This window comes from Vespa velutina, chromosome 1 (genome assembly GCF_912470025.1).
Source record: "Vespa velutina chromosome 1, iVesVel2.1, whole genome shotgun sequence".
Taxonomy (NCBI): domain Eukaryota; kingdom Metazoa; phylum Arthropoda; class Insecta; order Hymenoptera; family Vespidae; genus Vespa; species Vespa velutina.
The window spans coordinates 5,562,618-5,582,617 of record NC_062188.1 but is presented as its reverse complement, the minus strand read 5'-3'; the positions used below and the strand labels follow the sequence as shown (position 1 = coordinate 5,582,617).

The following is a 20,000-nucleotide window of genomic DNA, read 5'->3' as shown; positions in this document are numbered from 1 at the left end:
ATGTCATACTTGATACTATTGATTCCTATAAAAGAAAATGATTTTGCGATGATACAGTACATATACATATATACCATATGTTAATACAGACATATATATATATATATTTTTATATGCATTCAATTGATACATCCGCGATAAAAATCGATCGTAAAGTTGGACAAAGAAATGGCATAGAAATCGATAGAAAATGAAAAGTGACGATAGCGGATAAAGGAAACTGTGAATCGAGCCGTAGATATTTTAGTGAAAAATTGGACGAGTATGAAATCACTTCCGGTTAAAAGTAACAAATCGATTCAGTCGTTCAACCTCATTTTTACTAAGAGATCCTTTGTTTCCAACTTCATTTGACTAAATCGATAAAGGGAAAGATATATATATATATATATATAATTATCTTTGTAATGAGCATGCGAAGAAATATACGAGTTATTCGTGAGAGGAACCTATAACATCGATCGTATCGAAAAAAAATGAAAGTAATGAATAATAACGGCTTACCTCGTTTAATCATTTTCTATATCCTTTTGTAAAACTCGAAGCAGAAAAGAGATATATATAAGTTCCACGTCGTTTGACTTACGAGATTTACGAACACACGAAAAATAAGCTACTTTACCGACCGTCCGGCTGGCAACAAAATTCGTCTTTCAAGAGGGACGACGCATCAATGTGGCAAGATTGGTTGGGTGTACGTCGTACGTAATATTGGCGAATGAAAGTTCAAGAAAATTTTTAATCATTGTAAAACAAGTCAACGTATTTTTCCTACGACAAAAAGTGTAAGACTGTCGATTGTCGATGAGTTGGGATCGTCGGAATATAGAAAAGGTAACGGTAACATTATTAAATACAGACTTTGGGTCGTAGTTTTTTCTAAAGGGGGAAAAAAAGCAAAAAAAAAAAAAAAAAAGAAAAGAAAAGAAAAGAAAAAAGAAAGAAAGGAAGAAAAAGAAAGTGAATGTGAATAATTGTATTGTCCTTGAGTAAATGATAAAAGGAGGAATAAATACGTGCGTGGAAAAAAAAGAAATAAAAATAATAGAGATATAAAGAAGGAGAAAGAAGAAAGAAGAAGACAAAAAGAGATAGACACAGAGAGAGAGAGAGAGACAGAGAGAGATAGTGATAGAGTGAGAAGGAGTGGGGGGGAGAGAAAGAGAGAGAGAGAGAGAGAGAGAGAGAGAGAGAGAGAGAAAGGAAAGAGGAAGAAAGGAGTGAAACGGAAGAAAGGTAAGAGGCAAAGGGGGCGCTTGTGTAGAGTGATCGTGCGTCTGCTGCTGGTGTGGTGGTAGTGCGCGCGTTTGTAAGCCCCGAAATTTGGTGATTGAAAAGAGAAAAGAAGTTAAAAAAGAAAAAAAAAAAAAGAAACAAAAAGAAAAAAAGAAAAGAAATAGTGGTGCTGCTAAGTCGGCCGGGTTGATAAGAAGAACGAATCGACGGACATAATACGGCGATCCGTGAAGTCCGATGTCTAGTGCTGAGGTGGTGGAGAGTTCCGTTGACCCCCCAGCCAAGAAGCGACGCGTTGCTGCCACAACGGGAGGTGCCGACGACTCCGCGACGATCGCAGACATGGCGAAAAACGGCTCGACATCCCGGGCTCCCGCCGAAATCGACGAGAGTCTATATTCCAGGCAGCTTTATGTTCTTGGGCACGATGCAATGCGTCGTATGGCAACATCCGACGTCCTGATTTCTGGATTAGGTGGTCTTGGTGTAGAGGTCGCAAAAAATGTCATCCTTGGCGGTGTCAAATCTGTCACGTTACACGACGATGCCGTATGTCAACTTTCAGATCTTGGTTCACAATTTTATCTCACCGAGGAAGACATAGGTAAATATTAACGTCGTTTATTATTGTCGAATAATTATTTAAAAAAAAAAAAATAAAAAGAAAAAAAAAAAGAACGAAAAAAAAAAAATGAAAAAAGAAAAGAAAAAAATCATTGAACTCCATGGACTTATGTGATTATTTTAATTTTAACGGAAAGATTTAAATGATTCGTCTGATAATAAAATTCTGATTCTTTTTTTTGATTCGTTTGTTTGTTCGTTTGTTTGTTTGTTTGTTTGTTTGTTTCTTTTTTTTAGGTAAAAATCGTGCCGCTGCCTGTTGTCATCGTCTTTCAGAGCTTAACAATTATGTCCCCACTTCGTACTATTCAGGACCATTAACGGAATCATTTATTAAGAAATTTAGGGTCGTCGTTCTTTCGGAAACACCTCTTTCCGGACAATTACGCATTTCTCAAATAACTCATGAGAACGATATAGCGCTTATTATAGCAGATACTCGTGGTCTCTTTTCTCAGGTATTCTGTGATTTTGGTAATTCATTCACTGTTGTAGACACCAATGGTGAACCGCCTGTGAGTGCTATGATCGCTAGTATTTCAAAGGATTCAGAAGGAGTCATTACTTGCTTAGATGATACACGTCATGGTATGGAAGATGGTGATTACGTAACCTTCTCAGAAATTCAAGGCATGACAGAGCTTAATGGTTGTGAACCTAAAAAGATAAAAGTACTTGGTCCGTACACCTTTAGCATTGGTGATACATCAACGTATTCAGAATATATTAGAGGCGGAATTGTAACGCAAGTTAAAATACCAAAATCATTGCATTTTCTATCGCTTGATGAAGCTTTGAAGAAACCAGAATTCTTAATAACTGATTATGGAAAATTCGATTATCCTAAACAATTGCATTTAGCGTTTAAAGCTTTAGATCGTTATCGTGAGAATGAGGGAAGAATGCCTAGACCATGGAATCAGGAAGATGCTGACGCATTTATTGGAATAGTTGAAAATATTAAAAAAGAAACTGAAGATGATATTGAGATCAATAACGATTTAATGACAACATTTGCTAAAATCTCTTCCGGTGATTTGAATCCTATGAATGCTACAATAGGCGGAATTGTAGCTCAAGAAGTAATGAAAGCTTGCACTGGAAAGTTTCATCCTATATATCAATGGTTATACTTTGATGCCATCGAATGTCTACCTAAAGATCAACCTAAAGAAAAAGATTGCAGTCCCCTTGGTACCCGTTACGATCGACAAATAGCTGTTTTTGGAAGACCATTCCAATCGAAGATTGGTAATCTAAAATATTTTGTTGTTGGAGCAGGTGCCATTGGTTGTGAGCTTTTGAAGAATTTTGCTATGATAGGAGTTGGATCAGAAAAGGGTTATGTTACCGTAACAGATATGGACTTGATTGAAAAATCGAATTTGAATAGACAATTTTTGTTCAGACCATCCGATGTGCAAAGATCAAAATCGTCTACAGCAGCAAGAGTTATCACAGGAATGAATCCTGACGTGAGAGTAATTGCCCATGAAAATAGAGTTTGTGCCGAAACAGAAAAGATATACAATGATGAATTCTTTGAGGATCTTGATGGAGTTGCTAATGCTTTGGATAATGTTAATGCACGCATTTATATGGATCGTCGATGTGTCTATTATCGTAAATCTCTATTGGAATCTGGTACATTAGGTACAAAGGGTAATACTCAAGTGGTTGTCCCATTTTTAACCGAATCGTATAGTTCCTCACAAGATCCGCCAGAAAAGAGTATACCAATTTGTACTTTAAAGAATTTCCCTAATGCAATAGAACATACTTTACAATGGGCTAGAGATTATTTTGAAGGTTTATTCAGACAAGCCGCTGAAAATGCTGCTCAATATATTTCCGATTCTCAGTTTGTAGAAAGAACTTTAAAACTGCCTGGTACACAACCATTAGAAGTACTAGAATCTGTTAAAACTGCATTGATAGATGAAAGACCTAAAACATTTGCGGATTGCATTGCATGGGCTCGTTGTCACTGGCAGGAGCAATATAGTAATCAAATCAGACAATTACTTTTTAACTTTCCCCCGGATCAAGTAACATCGAGCGGACAATTGTTTTGGTCTGGACCAAAACGTTGCCCTGATCCTTTGATCTTTGATGTAAACAATACTTTACATATGGATTATATCATTGCTGCTGCTAATCTAAAGGCGAAAGTCTATGGAATTAAAACTAATCGGGATCGCGAAGAGATTGCTAAAATTGTTTCTACCGTACAAGTACCAGAGTTTACTCCAAAGTCAGGTGTCAAAATAGCAGAAACAGATTCTCAAGTTCAAGTATCCAATGGCAGTGGAAATATTGATCATGAAAGGCTAAGTCAATTACAAGAAGAACTGCCAAAAGTTGAAGAACTCAATGGGTTATTACTATATCCTCAGGAATTTGAAAAAGATGATGATTCTAATTTCCATATAGACTTCATTGTGGCAGCATCAAATTTACGTGCTACTAATTACAAAATTGCACCTGCAGATAGGCATAAAAGTAAGCTTATAGCTGGAAAGATTATTCCAGCAATAGCTACAACAACCTCTGTAGTAGCTGGACTGGTATGCCTAGAGTTATATAAATTAACCAGAGGTGTTAGAGACTTATCCGTTTATAAAAATGGTTTTGTTAATTTGGCCTTACCATTCTTTGGATTTTCTGAACCTATTTCTGCACCTAAATTAAAATATTATGATACAGAATGGACATTATGGGATAGATTCGAAGTAAGGGGAGAACTTACACTCAAAGAATTCTTAAATTATTTCAAAAAGCATCATAATCTCGAAGTCACTATGCTATCTCAAGGTGTATGCATGTTATATTCATTCTTTATGCCAAAACCAAAATGCGAAGAGCGTATGGGCCTATTGATGTCTGAGGTTGTCAAGAAAGTATCAAAGAAAAAATTGGAGCCACATGTAAGAGCATTGGTATTTGAACTCTGTTGTAATGATGCCGAAGGAAACGATGTTGAAGTCCCATATGTACGCTATACTTTAGCCTGATTCTCCTCGAACATTCACCAGTAAACAAGAAAAATGTCTACTTAATTGACTTAGCCTTAGTGATTTTTACAAATTTCTATTTTGCAATGCCGATACAGGAGGTAATTGATTTTTTTGTCTTTGTATAAGATGTAAGGTTCATAAAATAAGAATACAAGTTTATTTCTTTTGTCAGCGCTTGGTAGCATTTTCAGTGCTTGAATGTATCTTACTCAGACGATCCCCCCCTTTATTTACTGATTTAAACCAAGAGGTTCTAAATTTTGAGATCGTACTTTTTATTATCATACTTTTCTATTATTTTGCTATTCTTTAATTCTAAACTTATCACTTGATTCCTTCGTTATTTCCTTTGTGTAATTGATTAAATTAAAATACTTAACTATCTAAGTTCTAAATATTATCTCACAAGGGACAACATTACAATAAATTCAGATGAAGAAGAAAAATAAAAACAAAACAAAACAAAAAAGTATAGAAATAAATAGAATTAAAAGCATTTACAATCTCATACGAAGCATTCAATGCGAGTTACAAATGTGGGTATAATAATAAATGTGTTAATATTATATGTGAGCTTGAAATTTGGCATGAACTTTAAGTGAGAATATTTTTAATGATTAATATGAAGCTGAAAGAGTGTCCTAGATATTATCAAATTTATAAAAAGATAATCATGAAGCGAACAGTTGTGGCTTTAATGAAATAATAATTAAAAGAATAAATTGTTAGATTTAAAAAGAAAAACAAGAAAAAAAAAAAAAGAAAAAAGAAAAGAAAAAAAAGGGAATCATCATGGTAAGAACATTCTTATATTATCTGACTTTACTATTTTATATATAACAGTAAATTGTAAATTATTAGCCAATACTTGCAATATATTCTTAGAGAAGACGTCACAGTTGCAATTAATACATTTAATAGATGTGAACAAAAAATACAGTGTAGAGTAGCGGTGATAAAATATCTTTCCTCTTATCTTATTTTTACCTCCACCCCCCCCCCTCCTCGCCTCGCCCCGCCCCGCCCCGTCCCGCCCCTCTTTATAATAACAGTTTAAGTGTATGCACAAAAAAAAAAAACAAAAAAAGAAATTATGTGCTCTTTTTGTTAATCCGTTTTTCTTTTCACGCTTTTATATATTTAACAAGAAATTTCGTACGATTAAAATAACGTGCAGAATGAATAACATTGAATTTTGTCTTATATTCGCTTAGTAAAAATCTCATTACGACATAATGGACGAACAATTTGATTGAAGCTGTGCTTGTGATTGATTAAACTTGGTAGATAAGAGAAGAAGAAAAAGAAAAAAAAAAAAAAAAAAAACAAAGCGAAAAATGCGCATTTGAGGAAGCCTTTAAAAAAAAATATTTAAAAAGAGAAAAAAATAATTAAAAAAAAAAAAAAAGAAAAGAAAAGAAAGGAAAAAAAATTACACGTCACACCAAGGATGTCAGAAAAGGAAGATATTTTAATTTTAAAAGAATTCAGATATTTATTGTATTATTTTATCGATAAGTCGTAAATAGATGTGTTTGGATTTCAAAAACATAGAAAATATAATAATGAAATAAAATTGGAAATTTGTGTTAATTTATTTGAATGTTAATTGTTTCTAATTTTTATTTTTTTTTTTTTTTGTTACGAGAGATGTTAACCATTTGATTGAAAAATTAAGGTAATGCTATATATATAATTATATTTATTGTTTTCCCGTAAGATCGTTTTTATCAATTCTACCAAGCTCAAGTAATATTTCCATACAACTGGATACATATAAAATACAATCAAAAGAATTGAATATCGTATAAGTCCTCAGAGATATTTGTACAAAGGAGATTAACATACATACGTATATTTCAATTTGTTTTGTAACCTTTGAAAATTTATAATGAAAAAATTTTTAATAAGTTAATATACGACGTTTCATCGAAAAATTATTAAATCAAATAAATTTGTATTTATCGTATAGCAAGCCGCCCCAATCGTAAGAATCTTTCTAGGAATGACCTTTCATTTGTCCGAATTTCCTTTATTGCGAAATCTATTCTTATGTTATTTTCAATATATTCTTTATTATTATATCGATAAATCCCTTTAATTCCTATATATATATATATATCAACGATATTGTGAAAACAGATATAGAAATTGGATTAAAAAAAGAAAAGTATCTACAAATAGGATTTAAAAAAAAAAAAAAAAGAAAATTAACCGAGTATAAAAAATATTTGCCACTAGAGAGCGCGCAAGTCGCGAAGGAATGGCGGAAATTATGGAAATTAGGTTAGAATTTGTATTCTCTTCGATTCAATTCTAATTTTTGACTATATTAAAAATTTACTAATATGAGTCTCACATAAAATGATTATGTTTAATATCGTATATATGTGAAACGTATAATGATAAAAATGAAAGGAATTATTAATCTATGTTATGTCTCATCAAGACAATGTCTAAATAAATATGCACGATTATGGAAAATCGTTAATATTCATGAAATTTATAATTGTCGTACACTAAATACTACTGTATTTCTAAATTCGACAGTATCTAATGTCGACAATTTCAGTGATAATAAAAAAGAAAAAAGAAAATATTTACCCAAAGATGGATTGTCCCTTCGAGACTTTTTGACAAAAAACAATGAACACGATAACAATGTTTCTAATATTCCTACCGTTGAAAATATTCCATACATTCAGAATGTACATGGTCAAAATCAAAAAGGTAAATATAAATAAGGTTTGTTTATGGGATTGTTTTTCTACAATAATATTTATATCATTCTTACTCATGTTTCAGTATATTTTGATGTCCATGGATGTGCAATGAATGTCAATGATACAGAGATAATATGGTCTATATTAAAAAGTCATGGTTATCAATTTACGAATAATATGAAAAATGCTGATATTGTGCTTTTAGTTACTTGCGCTATTAGAGATGGTGCGGAACAAAAAATATGGAATAAGTTATTTCATTTAAGTCATATGAAACGAAAAAGGATCGAAAAAGTTCCTTTAAAAATTGGATTATTAGGTATGATCAATATATTAAGGGATATTATGATTTATGATCGTCCTTTTATTATTTGTTTATGCGATAGGATGTATGGCGGAACGTTTAAAGCATAAAATATTAGAAAAAGAACATGCAATAGATGTGATTGCTGGTCCTGATAGTTACAAGGATTTACCAAGACTTCTGGCAAAAACCGATAAAGAAACTGCTATTAATGTTTTATTATCGCTTGATGAGACTTATGCAGATATCTTACCTGTTAGGCTTGATTCAAATTCTGTCAGTGCATTTGTGTAATGTATTTGAAATTTTTTAACATCAATTACATTATCCAATATCCAAATAGAATTTAAATTTTATTATAATTTTATTATTACTTGCAGTTCCATTATGCGAGGATGTGACAATATGTGTACATACTGTATAGTACCATTTACAAGGGGTAGAGAAAGATCGAGACCTATTGATAGTATTATTAATGAAATTCAACATTTATCGGATGAGGGTATAAAGGAAGTTATTCTTTTAGGACAAAATGTAAATAGTTATAGAGATTTATCTCAATCAGATTTTTATACACCTTCAAACGTAGAAACTAATCTTGTTAAAGGATTTAAAACAGTATATAAAACTAAAAAGGGTGGATTAAGATTCAGTGATCTATTAGATAAGGTATCTCTAATTAATCCAGAAATGAGAATAAGGTAATTATTTTAAGATAGATATTTTAATGAATAATAGAAATGATAAAATGATATTTATTAGATTGATCTTTTATCAGATTTACGTCACCTCATCCAAAAGATTTTCCCAACGAAGTACTCGAATTAATAGCAGAAAGGCCAAATATTTCTAAGCAGATTCATTTACCTGCACAAAGTGGTAATTCCGCTGTATTAGAAAGAATGAGACGTGGATATACAAGAGAGGCATATATTGATCTTGTAAATCACATACGTGATATACTACCGGAAGTCGCGTTATCCAGTGATTTTATTGCTGGTTTTTGTGGGGAGACAGAGGAAGAATTTCAGGATACTTTATCATTGATCAAATTAGTCAAATATAATACTGCCTTTCTATTCGCGTATAGTATGAGAGAGGTAATCTGAATCGACTAATCAATATATGCGAAGATAAATATTCATTCATAAATATTTGTTATACAAATATAGAAAACAACAGCATATCATCGATACAAAGATGACGTTGAAGCAAACGTTAAATCAGATAGACTCCAAAGAATGATAGCATTGTATAGAAAAGAGACAGAAAAATTGAATGGTATATACATAGGTCAAAAACAGCTTGTACTCGTGGAAGGTGTAAGTTTTTCTTTTCCTTTTTTTTTTTTCTAACAGATGTATATATATATATATATATATATATATATATATATATATATATATATATCAGTACAAATGTGAAAGATATTTATTAGATTGAGATATGTGTACATTTATTTTTGGTAGGTGAGCAGGAAGTGTGATCAGAAACTTCAAGGAAGAAATGATAACAATATAAGAGTTTTACTTCCTTGTGCCAGTATACCTGTCAGTGAACATTCAACTACTAAAAGAAAAATAGAAGCTGGTGATTATGTAGTCGTGAAAATTTACAAATCTAATTCAATGACATTAATGGGAGATCCTCTTTATCACTCTTCCATCTCTGACTTCACTTCTGATACTGAAAGAACGAAGCATCGGTATATTCTTTAATGTGTAATAAAAGACACATTGTATCAATTATTAGGAGCATAAAAAATACAATGTCATCCATATATTTCTATATTGCATTAAGATAATCTAAAAATTAGATCGAAGAAAACTTGTACATAGTATGACACACACATGCACGCGTAGCGCAATAAATATTCTTAATTTATATATTTTTTTTTCCTTTTTTTCTTTCTTTTTTTTTTTTTCTTTTTTTTTTTTTTTTTCCTTTTTTTCTTTTGATGCATGGCAACAAACAGAATTAAATTTCTACTACACACACGACGATCGAAGATTATTCGTAACTACGTTAATATGATGAACAAAAACTCTTATATTTGTACTCAAATTACAAACAACTAACATTTCGATCTCTCTTTTTAACATAATATTTATATAAAAATATGAACACAGGTATATATATATACATATATATATATATATATATGTATATGTAAAAGAAATCGTTTGTAATTGCTATTATTCTACAAAAATGAGCACGTATTGGACAACGTTTAAAAAATAATGAGAAGGTACGCGAATAAGTCTATAGAAGAGAACGTAGTTGTATGAATTACCTTTCGCTAATGACGAGTTCACAAAATTACGAGCGAGCCCGATTTTGCGTCATCTTTGGAAGTTCCACGTTCACATTTGTGATAAATCTCGTAAAAAAAAAAAAAAGAAACAAAAAAAACAGAAGAAAATTACATTAAACGAGACTCGCAGTTCCTATATTAATGACAACATTGTCTGCGCCTCTTTCGTATACAGTTAAATCATGTCCTCTTGGTTGTTCCAATAAGGCAGCCAATTGTTCTCCACTTGGGAAGGCACCTCCTTGGGAAGGTGGTAGAATAACATCGCATTCTAATTGTCCTTCAATTTCAAATGAATGTTTCATTTATAATAATACGTTTCCATGAACATTTTGCCCATTTACTACGTTCAATGTGAATTTTCATTACCTGAGAGAGAAGGTGAGGCTCCTTTACTCGATCCATACATACGTGTACTATATCCAGAATCATTGTGAGCATCGTGTAAGAGTGGAGTAGGACTATAAACAGCACTACGCGATCTGTAAGGCATCCTGGCTATGCTGTCGTAATGAACATCTTCTTGTATAACACCTTTGTTCGAAACATTTCCTTTTAGGGCTTCTGGTTGTTCCATGTCATCCTCTCCCTCGCTACTTTCACTGTTATTACCTACATTGGTAATAAGAATGTGATATACGTTTAGACATTTATTCGATCTAAGAAAGGATTTAATTATTTATATTTAATAATTATTATTTAATAATTTCGATGATAAAAATAAGAAAAAAATAAAACTGATGAGATTCTCCCGAATATTCAGGTTACCTTCACCTTCACCATGCCAGTTATTCCCTACACCACCCTGTGGTTGAATCCTTTTGTTTTGTGAACACTGACTGTGTTCCGGGCTGGTAGGTTCGCTACTACCAGAACGTTGTCCACGCCAGCCATTATGCATGCCAGGTACTTGTTGAAATCGTTTGATCATCTCGTGAACGCTACGACGACTCGGTGACGATCTCCATTCTCCTGAATTTTCTTCGCCATTTTTACGAGTCGCGTTATTTTCTTCCTGGCTAATATTAGTACCCTGTTCCTGCGAGAGAGACGTCTAAAATAAAAGCATAATGGCAAAGTAATAAATCAAACTTTGATCAGATATAATGCGAAAAAATGAAAATATTTCAGACTTACCCGTTGCCGACGAGTCTGTTGTCTCGAGCCCATAGACGGCGATGATGCTGCACCAAGAGGAGAGCTACGATCTTGCCTGATGACACCGTCGAAAGTCTCATTCAATCTTGCTGGAACGTCAAGTACTCTCAAGGTCGACCTAGCCATACCCGATCCCGAAGGAAGATCCTTCATCGATTTGCTTAGCCTAGGTATAGCAGGAATATCTAAATCATCAAGACTACCTCGATAAACAGGAGTTTCACCAGGAATTTCAAAGCTTCTATCCTGTGGTCTATCATCAAGTAAATCCTCGAGAGATCTGGCACGAGTAGGAGGTACTTGATCGTCGACATTCGACGTTCTAGCTGGTCTTTCACTGTGCCTACCTCTACCACCACGTGATAATTTCTGTTGAAGATGTTGATGTCTTTCGTCGCAACGTGCTCTTTCAGCTGCTACGCATCTAGTTAATTCGGAAATCTGTCCGCGGGTTCTTCTCTCGAGATTAGCCACTTTCAAATCCAATCTTTCATGTGCCTGATCTATATGTGCCTTCAATTCTGCCTTATCTCTTTCTAATTTTGCCTCCATATGCCTGAAGAAAGGTGCGCAATAACAAGTATACCCTACACCAACCGGACCCTTTCTTATATTACCAGCCAAGTCTAGATAATATTGTTCACCCCTTCCTAATGGGTCAGGTGGTAACGAGTCTAATCTTGGCTGTGGAAAAGAATCTGGATCTGGATAATAATGGCAACCATAAGGTGACCATTGTCTTCCCATCACAGCCTTTTCAAAATGTACTTTGTGAGTCTTTCCGCCGCTACCGGCACTACCTCCTTTATGTTTCTTCTTTTCCTTCTTGATCGTACAACCATCCCTACTACCACTGGTACCGCTACCAGTCTTTTCCCGTTTCTTTTCGTTTCTATCGCACTTAGCAGCGACAGCACTGCCACCACTGCCATCGACCTTGTCGTTACTCGATTCCTCGTCCCGACTTTTGCTACGGGCTCTACTCTTGCTCCTTGCCTTACCGATTATCTCGAGTATCTCCGTCAGGTTTTTGCGACGAGCTATATCCTTCGCTGTCTCGCCCTGCTTGTTTCGCAGCGTCCTATCACAACCGGCTTCAAGAAGTATCCTCGTCAACTTCCGACGGCCCATCGCTGCGGCAATGTGGAGTGCCGTGTCACCGTTCTGCGTGATCGAGAAAATAAATGAGAATATATATTATTAATGAAATTAATTTTCGTTTTCTTATTAATAGAAATTTTCAATTTTTCCTTTTATTTTTTTTTTCTTTTTTTTTTTTTATATATATATATTCTCAAAATTTTCGATGATAATATACAATGACTGTAGAAAATATTCTTAGATTGATTTTCATTATTAAATCGTAAATCGTGTATTAGATTTATTTTAATTATTTTTCTATCATAGATGATATTAAAATTTGTCTGAATTTAATTGCAAGTAAAGTTAGTTAAAATTTAATTTATTTTGATTAAGCGTTATGTATATGTTAAAGTTGATCGAAGTTTAAAATTTGAATGTATTGAAATCCATACGTATGTATGGTGTATTATTATAGATCATTTTTATTATTGCAATTTTATTATTCAATCATAACGTTTTTTTTTCGTCAAATTGAATTTACAAACGCTATGCTTACTTACTTTATTTTGTTCAGAGACCCTGCAGAGCGCCGATATTAAGATACGCGTAACACCTGCGTGACCGTAACGCGCCGATGTATGAAGTGGCGTGTCTCCATACTGAAATTAATAATAAAAAACAAATATATATATATATATATATATACAGATATATATAAAAATAAAATAAAATTTAAATTATTCCGATATTAAATATGCCGAAGGAAGAGGGTATTGAAAGATAGTCGTTCGAGTCGTTAAACCGGATGGGCCAAGCCTATGAACGTCCACTGCGATTAATGATAGTGATGAATGAATTTAATAAATGATTAATCGAGCATACGATTACTTGGATATTTATGATGATAAGGTAACGTGTATGAAAGGGAACAAAAAAAAAACAATTTATCGCATTACTGATAACTATTATTCCAGTGTTATCGAATAAATTCGTAAATTTAATCGATTATCTTTTCTTCAAGCACGTAACGAGATCGATTAAAATGTTACAAATTATTCCTTATAAAATATAATTATAAACAATTCCTTTTATCCCGTGAGTATTAAGATTTAATTAGAATGAAATAAATGGTATAAACGTGAATCATTATAAAATTGTTAACAAATTCATCATATAAATAAAAACGTTGAAAATATTAATGTAAATCAACAAATACTTTATTTGGCAGTGCAAATTTTGTTTCTTTTTTTTCTTTTTTCGCACGAAATTCAATTACAAACAAATAATTCCAATAAAACATGAATCATTATAAAATCGTTAAGAAATTCATTGCTTAGGTGAAAAAAAAAAATGAAATGAAAATATCAATGCATTTGGTATTGCAAATGTTTTTTCTTTGTCTTTTTTTCTTCTTTTTTTTTTCATGAAATTCGATATTAGAAAAAAAACACAATATTCCAATGAAACACGAATTATTATGAAAAAATGACTTTATCATACAGTTAAAAAAAAAAAAAGAAAGAAATGATTAATAACAATGAAAATGTCAAAAATGTATAATATTTTGTTTAGTTCATTGAAAATTTTCCATGAAAATTAATTCAATTAAATGATCATTCAAATGAAACATAAATTGTTTTACAATCTAATAATAAATAATAACATATGTATACCAAGGGATTAATATTAAATTCGTTGTAGATCTAATGTCATAGATGATAAGAAATTAAAAAATAAGAATAATTATTAAAGTTATTCTGTTATATAACATACATTGTTTTGAAGATCGGGATTGCATCCAGCTAGAAGAAGTTCTCGACAGCTTTGGTTATGGCCATTTTGACAAGCGAGGTGAAGCGGCGCAAATCCAGCTAGATTCCTCGCGTGCAAAGGAGCGCGTTGAGTCCCGAGGGCCTTAGCCAAAGCAGCAACAGTCCGGCTGTATCCTCGCCATGAGGCTTCGTGCAAAGCCGAGTTTCCATGCTGAAAATATGCATGCAAATTTCTCTTAGCACGTTCCCCATAAAGTCTTTCTATGTGAAACAGACTAATCGATAAGGATCGATTCGTCCTCGCTGATATTTTTATTTTTATTTATTTTCTTTCCTTTCTTTTCTTTTTTTTTTTTTTTTTTTTTTTCCTTATTTCTTATCCAAAGCAAGAAGAACCTTTCATGACCCGAACGGAATTCATCTTCGGGAGAAAAGAAGAAAGATTTATTCTTACTTTCTCGATACTGTTTCGTAACGTTCGAGTTTTGAAATAATTTTTAAATAAATAGTTAATAAATAGATAATAAATAGATAATAAATAGATAATATACGGGATGGGCCAAAAGTTTCTAGGTTTGTAGTTTTATAATCTAAAAAAAAAAAAAAAGAAAAAAATAAAAAATAAAAAAATAATTGTAAGTTTTTATGATTGATAAAATAAATTGACGAGCCTCAAGAAAGAGTTTTATAATAATCACCTAAAAAGTCATTGTTATACTTCGTTGTTTATAAAAAAAAATATTTATATATATATATATATATATATATATATATATATAATAATCATCTTGGTGTATGTATCAATATGATACTGTATTTATCCGATTTTTTGTACATTTAAATAGTATGCATATATATATGAAGTATATTATATATTATAGAATTAAAATATATTTAAATCGGATTTAAGATTAATTAAGAAACATTAATTTTTTTAGGAAATATTTACCATTAATCTAACATTAATAAGGAATATCGTATACATAGAAGAAGATGTAAGATAAATAATGACTAGTTAACAATTTTATATATCCTATTAGTATTAATTTTTCATTTCGAAAATTTAAAACGTGATTGTAAAAAAAAAAAAAAAGAGCGAGAAAGAGAGAGAGAGAGAGAGAGAGAGAGAGAGAGAGAGAGAGAAAAGAAAATAAGTAATAACTTTTAACTTTAAATTGGTGGTATGATATGACAAAAGAGAAAGAGAAAGAAAAAGAGAAACTGAAAAGGAGTATGAACTTCCTGGTTGAAGTAACTCTCTTCAAGTGCTAAAAGCATCAACAGATTTATGCAAATAATAGATCCTTCCACTCCTACGGTGAAGGATACGCAACCTCGTCGTAAAATACTGCCACGGTTACACCGCACTAAAATCAAGAGTTTCGTTTACGAGTCTGTTGTTACCAATGGTTGTGAGCCTTACATACTCTCTCTTTCTCTCCATTTCTCTCTCTCTCTCTCTCTCTCTCTCTCTCTCTATCTATCTATCTATCTCTTTTTCTCTCTCTGTTTCTCTCATTCTTACTTTCAATGGAGTGGCTGAGTTTAATCATGTCCGCGGACGTTATCAGCGTACATCATGGTCGTCCATTCAGACGGTAATTTATCACGTAGTGTCTCCTTCGTAAAACAGCATCGTAGTCTCTTACCTACGAACCGGTTGCAGGTGAAAACGACTCGTGCTGCTGGTCGTACGTGTCACCCTGGGGTTAACGATGATTCTTCCCAAGGCAAAGGACCAACATCGAGAAGCTGAGCTTCTCTTTGCGTGGCTAACGCAAATCTAAAGAATCTAACACGTATCCGTCGATGTTATTTTAAAGATTACGATATTACACACTATTTTTTCTTATTTATATATATATATATATATATATGTGTGTGTGTGTGTGTGTGTGTGTGTGTACATATATATATATATATATGTATGTGTGTGCCTGAATGTATGATTCCATATAATAAAAAGATCCTTCGTAATTAGAAATTACTTCGATTGCTAGTGTCGATCGTTTGAGCTTATTCGAGACTCTCGACACCAATGGTTGCCGACGGCGTCCCTAATGACATCCGTGACCGTTATCATCCTTACATCGACTTCTCTCATCTTCCTAGTCATTTATCAAGCGGTGTCTTTGAATAAAACAACGTAGTAATCGAGCACAAGTCACTTGTAAAGATTTTTTTTTTTCTTTCATCTCTTTCATTGCCTATCCGAAGAAAAATATATTCGAGGATATTGACGGTCATTCTCGAGTAGTAGTAAGAGACAAAGGAATTAACTTCGAAAGTTTTCTTTTTCTTTGTTTTTTCCGCTTGTTTTCTTTCTTTCTTTTTTGTTTTCTCTCTCTCTCTCTCTCTCTCTCTTTTTTTATGAATGTTCAATAATTCACATAATTTTCTCTCGTACACTTATTGGAAATATCCTTGATACTTGTACGTTGTAATTGTTAATATTTTTTCTTTTTCTTTTTTTTTTTTTTTTTCATCAATCAGTAACACCAAAATCGATATATAATGCAAAATGAAATTTTAATTTTGATTACACCTGATGCGTTTCGTGATTCATGCGGAAACTTTTTTTCGGTAGTTTTCTTTTCTTTTTTTTTTCTTTCTTTCTTTCTTTCTTTCTTTTCATGGAGGAGTAAATAATCGTCCTGTTTACGCGCTCATTATTTTTTTTCTTCTTCTTCCATTATCAGTGATTATTCTTTGTGAAAAAAAAAAAAAAAAAAGAAGGAAAAAAACTATAGTTTAATCCAAAGTACTAAGAACTAATACTTAAGAAAATTGACTGGTTGCTGCGTGGTCGATGGAAAAAGTTGAGACTAATGCAACGGTGTGTTGGATCAAAAAACTGTAAAAAAAAAAAAAGAAAAAGAAAAAAAAGGAAAAAAAAAAAAAAGAAAACGACACTATATAATAGATTGCGTCATAACTTATTTCTCTATTACTTTGTGATAATGATCAAAAGATAAAAGGTCGACGCGGTATTAGATTCTTAGATTTCAATTTATATATTGACAATGAATAAAATTTATTACGATTTCTTTGTTTCTCATCAGATCTTTATCAAAAATTCCTTTTTTGAGAATATATGAAAGAAATCTTTTTATAACTTCTTTGATTTATTTTTCTTTTTTTCTTTTTTTTTTTCTTTTTTCCTCTTTTCCGTTCGACCTTCGGTCGACTCTTCTTACGTGCTTTTCTTCCGCGTAAAGGAGAAACAAATAAATAAAAAAGGAAAAGAAAATAAACAAAAAGAAGAAGAAAAAAGAAAATCCATTGAAACAAATAATCCGCGTAAATCGAGAAGTCGGGGTTGTACTATGTTGAAAGATAGAATCAAGGATTCGAGTTCCTTTTAAACGTCCATCTAGAATCCAATCCTTCGAAGGGATCGTTCGTAGAGTTTTCATCGAGTCCGATATATCTCCTGGCACTCGTCACGATCGCCATCTTCCTTTTCCTCAGCTAAGAAAGTCTAATGGAGACGTGAATACTGAAAGATTTACTCTCTCTCTCTCTCTCTCTCTCTCCTTCTCTCTCTTTCTCTCCTTCTCTCTCTCTCTCTTTCTTTCTTTCTTTCTTTCTTTCTCTTGGAAATGTGAATGGCCCTTATCGTGGGCGTCTCCCGTGCTGGTAGGTAACGTCTTGCACTACATCACGAAACGTCTATTCAATTTAGATCAGCCAACCCTCTCTTGGGGCGCGTACGATCGTTTCTGTTCTTGGTCGATTCAATCGACCTAAGGAAGAAAAAGAAAGAAAGCAAAAAAGAAAAAAAGAAAAAAGAAAAAAGAAAAAAGGAAGATAGAGAGAATAGAAAGGATAGAAAAAAGTCAATGTAACTCTCCCTAAGAGATACGCCCTTCACTCTACTTACTAAGATATTTGCTTCGTTAACATTCGAAAAAGATATTATCGATATCGAATCCATTTACTCTAGGAGAATTATTACTTATAACTCTTACGAATTATGAATCCTTCGAAAGATTCAAGGTCTTTCTTGAGTAATCAGAAATATCAGGAAGTCAATCTTTTATTTAACTTTAACAAACCGATACTATATAAATATTCTAATATGCTAATATTAGATTAGAATTATCAAAGATTATATATATTTATATAAACACACATACGCAAACTCGTACATGTACTATATATATATATATATATAGATATCTATACTATCAATATAATTTTTATTATTTTTATAATCAATAGAATCGATATGATTATTAAATAGATTAAAGAGAATATCATCTTGTTTTTCGTATGTAAATGAATTTCTTGTGAAAATGAAAATAAATATAATTCTGAACGTTCAGATTAATACTCTCTCTCTCTCTCTCTCTCCCTCTCTCTCTCTCTCTCTCTCTCTCTATTTCTCTCTCTGAAAGTTTTCGTAACGAATGGATTAACACAAGAGAGTTCGTTCGATGTTGCGAGAAAGTACAAGTCCAATGAGTAGGAGGTTTTGGGATCCTTGACCAAGATCGAGACCATCTTTCTCATCTCGCATGCATACTCGACGTCATTAACGGACTCGGAATACGCGGCCTTACTCGGCCATGGAGAGAGAGAGAGAGAGAGAGAGAGAGAGAGAGAGAGAGAGAGAGAGAGAGAGAGAGAGAGAGAAAGGAAGAGAGAGGGAGAGAGAAAGAGAGACCAGTTCAGAAAGTAAAACGAAGAAGAAAAAGGAGATAGCGAGAGAGGTAGAAGAAGAGAAAGGGGCAGAGAGAGAGAGAGAGAGAGAGAGATGTATATATATATAGAAAGATAGAAAGAGAGAGGAAGATAGAGATAGAGAGATAGAGAGATATAGAGAGTGGGAGTGAGATAAAAGGACGGGAACAGCAGCAAGCAACAGCAGCAGCAGCAGCAGCAGCAAGCAGCAAGCAGCAACATGGACCGGTATATACCACCTTCGGTATTCCAACTGGTCGCTTTACTCTCTTTGCGGGTGCAATTTGCCGCTGGTGTCCCGCGGCGAGAAAGCTCGGCCCACGTATCGGTTTCATACGGTGACGTCGATATGATCCTCGTGTATTACTGTATCATTTATTTTAGAACCACCCTAACCTTCTCTCTTTATCTCTAATTTAATCCCATTCTTTCTTAAGACTATTCAGATTTATATCAAAAACATTAACGGAATATAAATATTTTTAATCATTTCTTATATATACTTGCATAGATTATTGTCTATTGCTTGATGATAATAACTTTTTTATACATGCTTTTTTCTTCTTACTTTCGATCAAGTTATTATAAAAAAAAAAAAAAAAAAAAAAAAAAAAAAAAAAGAAAAAAGAAAAAAATAAATAAATAAAAATCTATAACAATACGATAATTTTTCAATTTTCTTTCGGACAAATTTATTATTATTATTATTATTATATCAATATATGATGTAATCATATAATATAATTTTTGATTTAAATCGAAATTAAAAAACTATCATATATTTTGATAATAATATAATAATTTTAACGAAAGTTATATTTAACGATTATTATTATCAAGCTGTTTTAATATTTTCAACAATCCATTCTATGGAATTATAAATAAAATCTTATAATAATTATATATATATATATACATATAATTTTTTATAATTAATCTCTCTCTCTCTTTTTTTTCAATTTTTTTTTAACATATCCTTTCCTCTCTTCGTCTTTTTCTTTGTCTTCCTGTCTCTATAACTTCTTTCTCTTTTTCTTTTCTCTCTACAAACCTTTTGGCCATCTTAAGGGCGACCCTGAAAGG

General features: G+C 32.4%; 3 protein-coding genes across 22 annotated transcripts in view; 2 read left to right on the top strand and 1 right to left on the bottom strand.

The window, feature by feature from the left end:
* The first annotated feature begins 329 nt into the window (after positions 1–329).
* LOC124950351 (ubiquitin-like modifier-activating enzyme 1) lies at positions 330–5,051 on the top strand. Its single transcript, XM_047496900.1, has 2 exons — positions 330–1,840; positions 2,098–5,051. Exons 1-2 carry the CDS (start codon positions 1,474–1,476, stop codon positions 4,872–4,874), a joined length of 3,144 nt encoding a protein of 1,047 aa, XP_047352856.1. The 5' UTR covers positions 330–1,473; the 3' UTR covers positions 4,875–5,051.
* Positions 5,052–6,451: 1,400 nt separating this feature from the next.
* LOC124950423 (CDK5RAP1-like protein) lies at positions 6,452–9,790 on the top strand. Of its 2 annotated transcripts, none has more exons than XM_047497084.1 (7): positions 6,452–7,607; positions 7,683–7,919; positions 7,987–8,194; positions 8,285–8,605; positions 8,683–9,004; positions 9,077–9,226; positions 9,374–9,790. In XM_047497084.1, the coding sequence occupies exons 1-7, from the start codon at positions 7,280–7,282 to the stop codon at positions 9,620–9,622; spliced, it is 1,815 nt and encodes a 604-aa protein (XP_047353040.1). In that variant the 5' UTR covers positions 6,452–7,279; the 3' UTR covers positions 9,623–9,790. The 2 variants fall into 2 exon arrangements, with proteins under 2 accessions (XP_047353040.1, XP_047353049.1); XM_047497093.1 differs by having other exon boundaries at positions 9,382–9,479.
* Positions 9,292–20,000, bottom strand: part of LOC124950356 (ankyrin repeat domain-containing protein 6) — a 131,765-nt gene continuing 121,056 nt past the window's right edge. For 9 of the 19 annotated variants that reach the window (XM_047497053.1, XM_047497045.1, XM_047497036.1 and 6 more), the window contains 6 exons: positions 14,233–14,442; positions 13,020–13,118; positions 11,356–12,540; positions 10,987–11,272; positions 10,588–10,830; positions 9,292–10,498 (listed from right to left, as the gene is read on the bottom strand). In XM_047497053.1, the coding sequence (XP_047353009.1) occupies positions 10,332–10,498; positions 10,588–10,830; positions 10,987–11,272; positions 11,356–12,540; positions 13,020–13,118; positions 14,233–14,442 (2,190 nt within the window). In that variant the 3' untranslated portion in view covers positions 9,292–10,331. The remainder of the gene's footprint in view (positions 10,499–10,587; positions 10,831–10,986; positions 11,273–11,355; positions 12,541–13,019; positions 13,119–14,232; positions 14,443–20,000) is intronic. The other 10 variants (XM_047496949.1, XM_047496968.1, XM_047496992.1 and 7 more) reach the window with 3 other exon arrangements.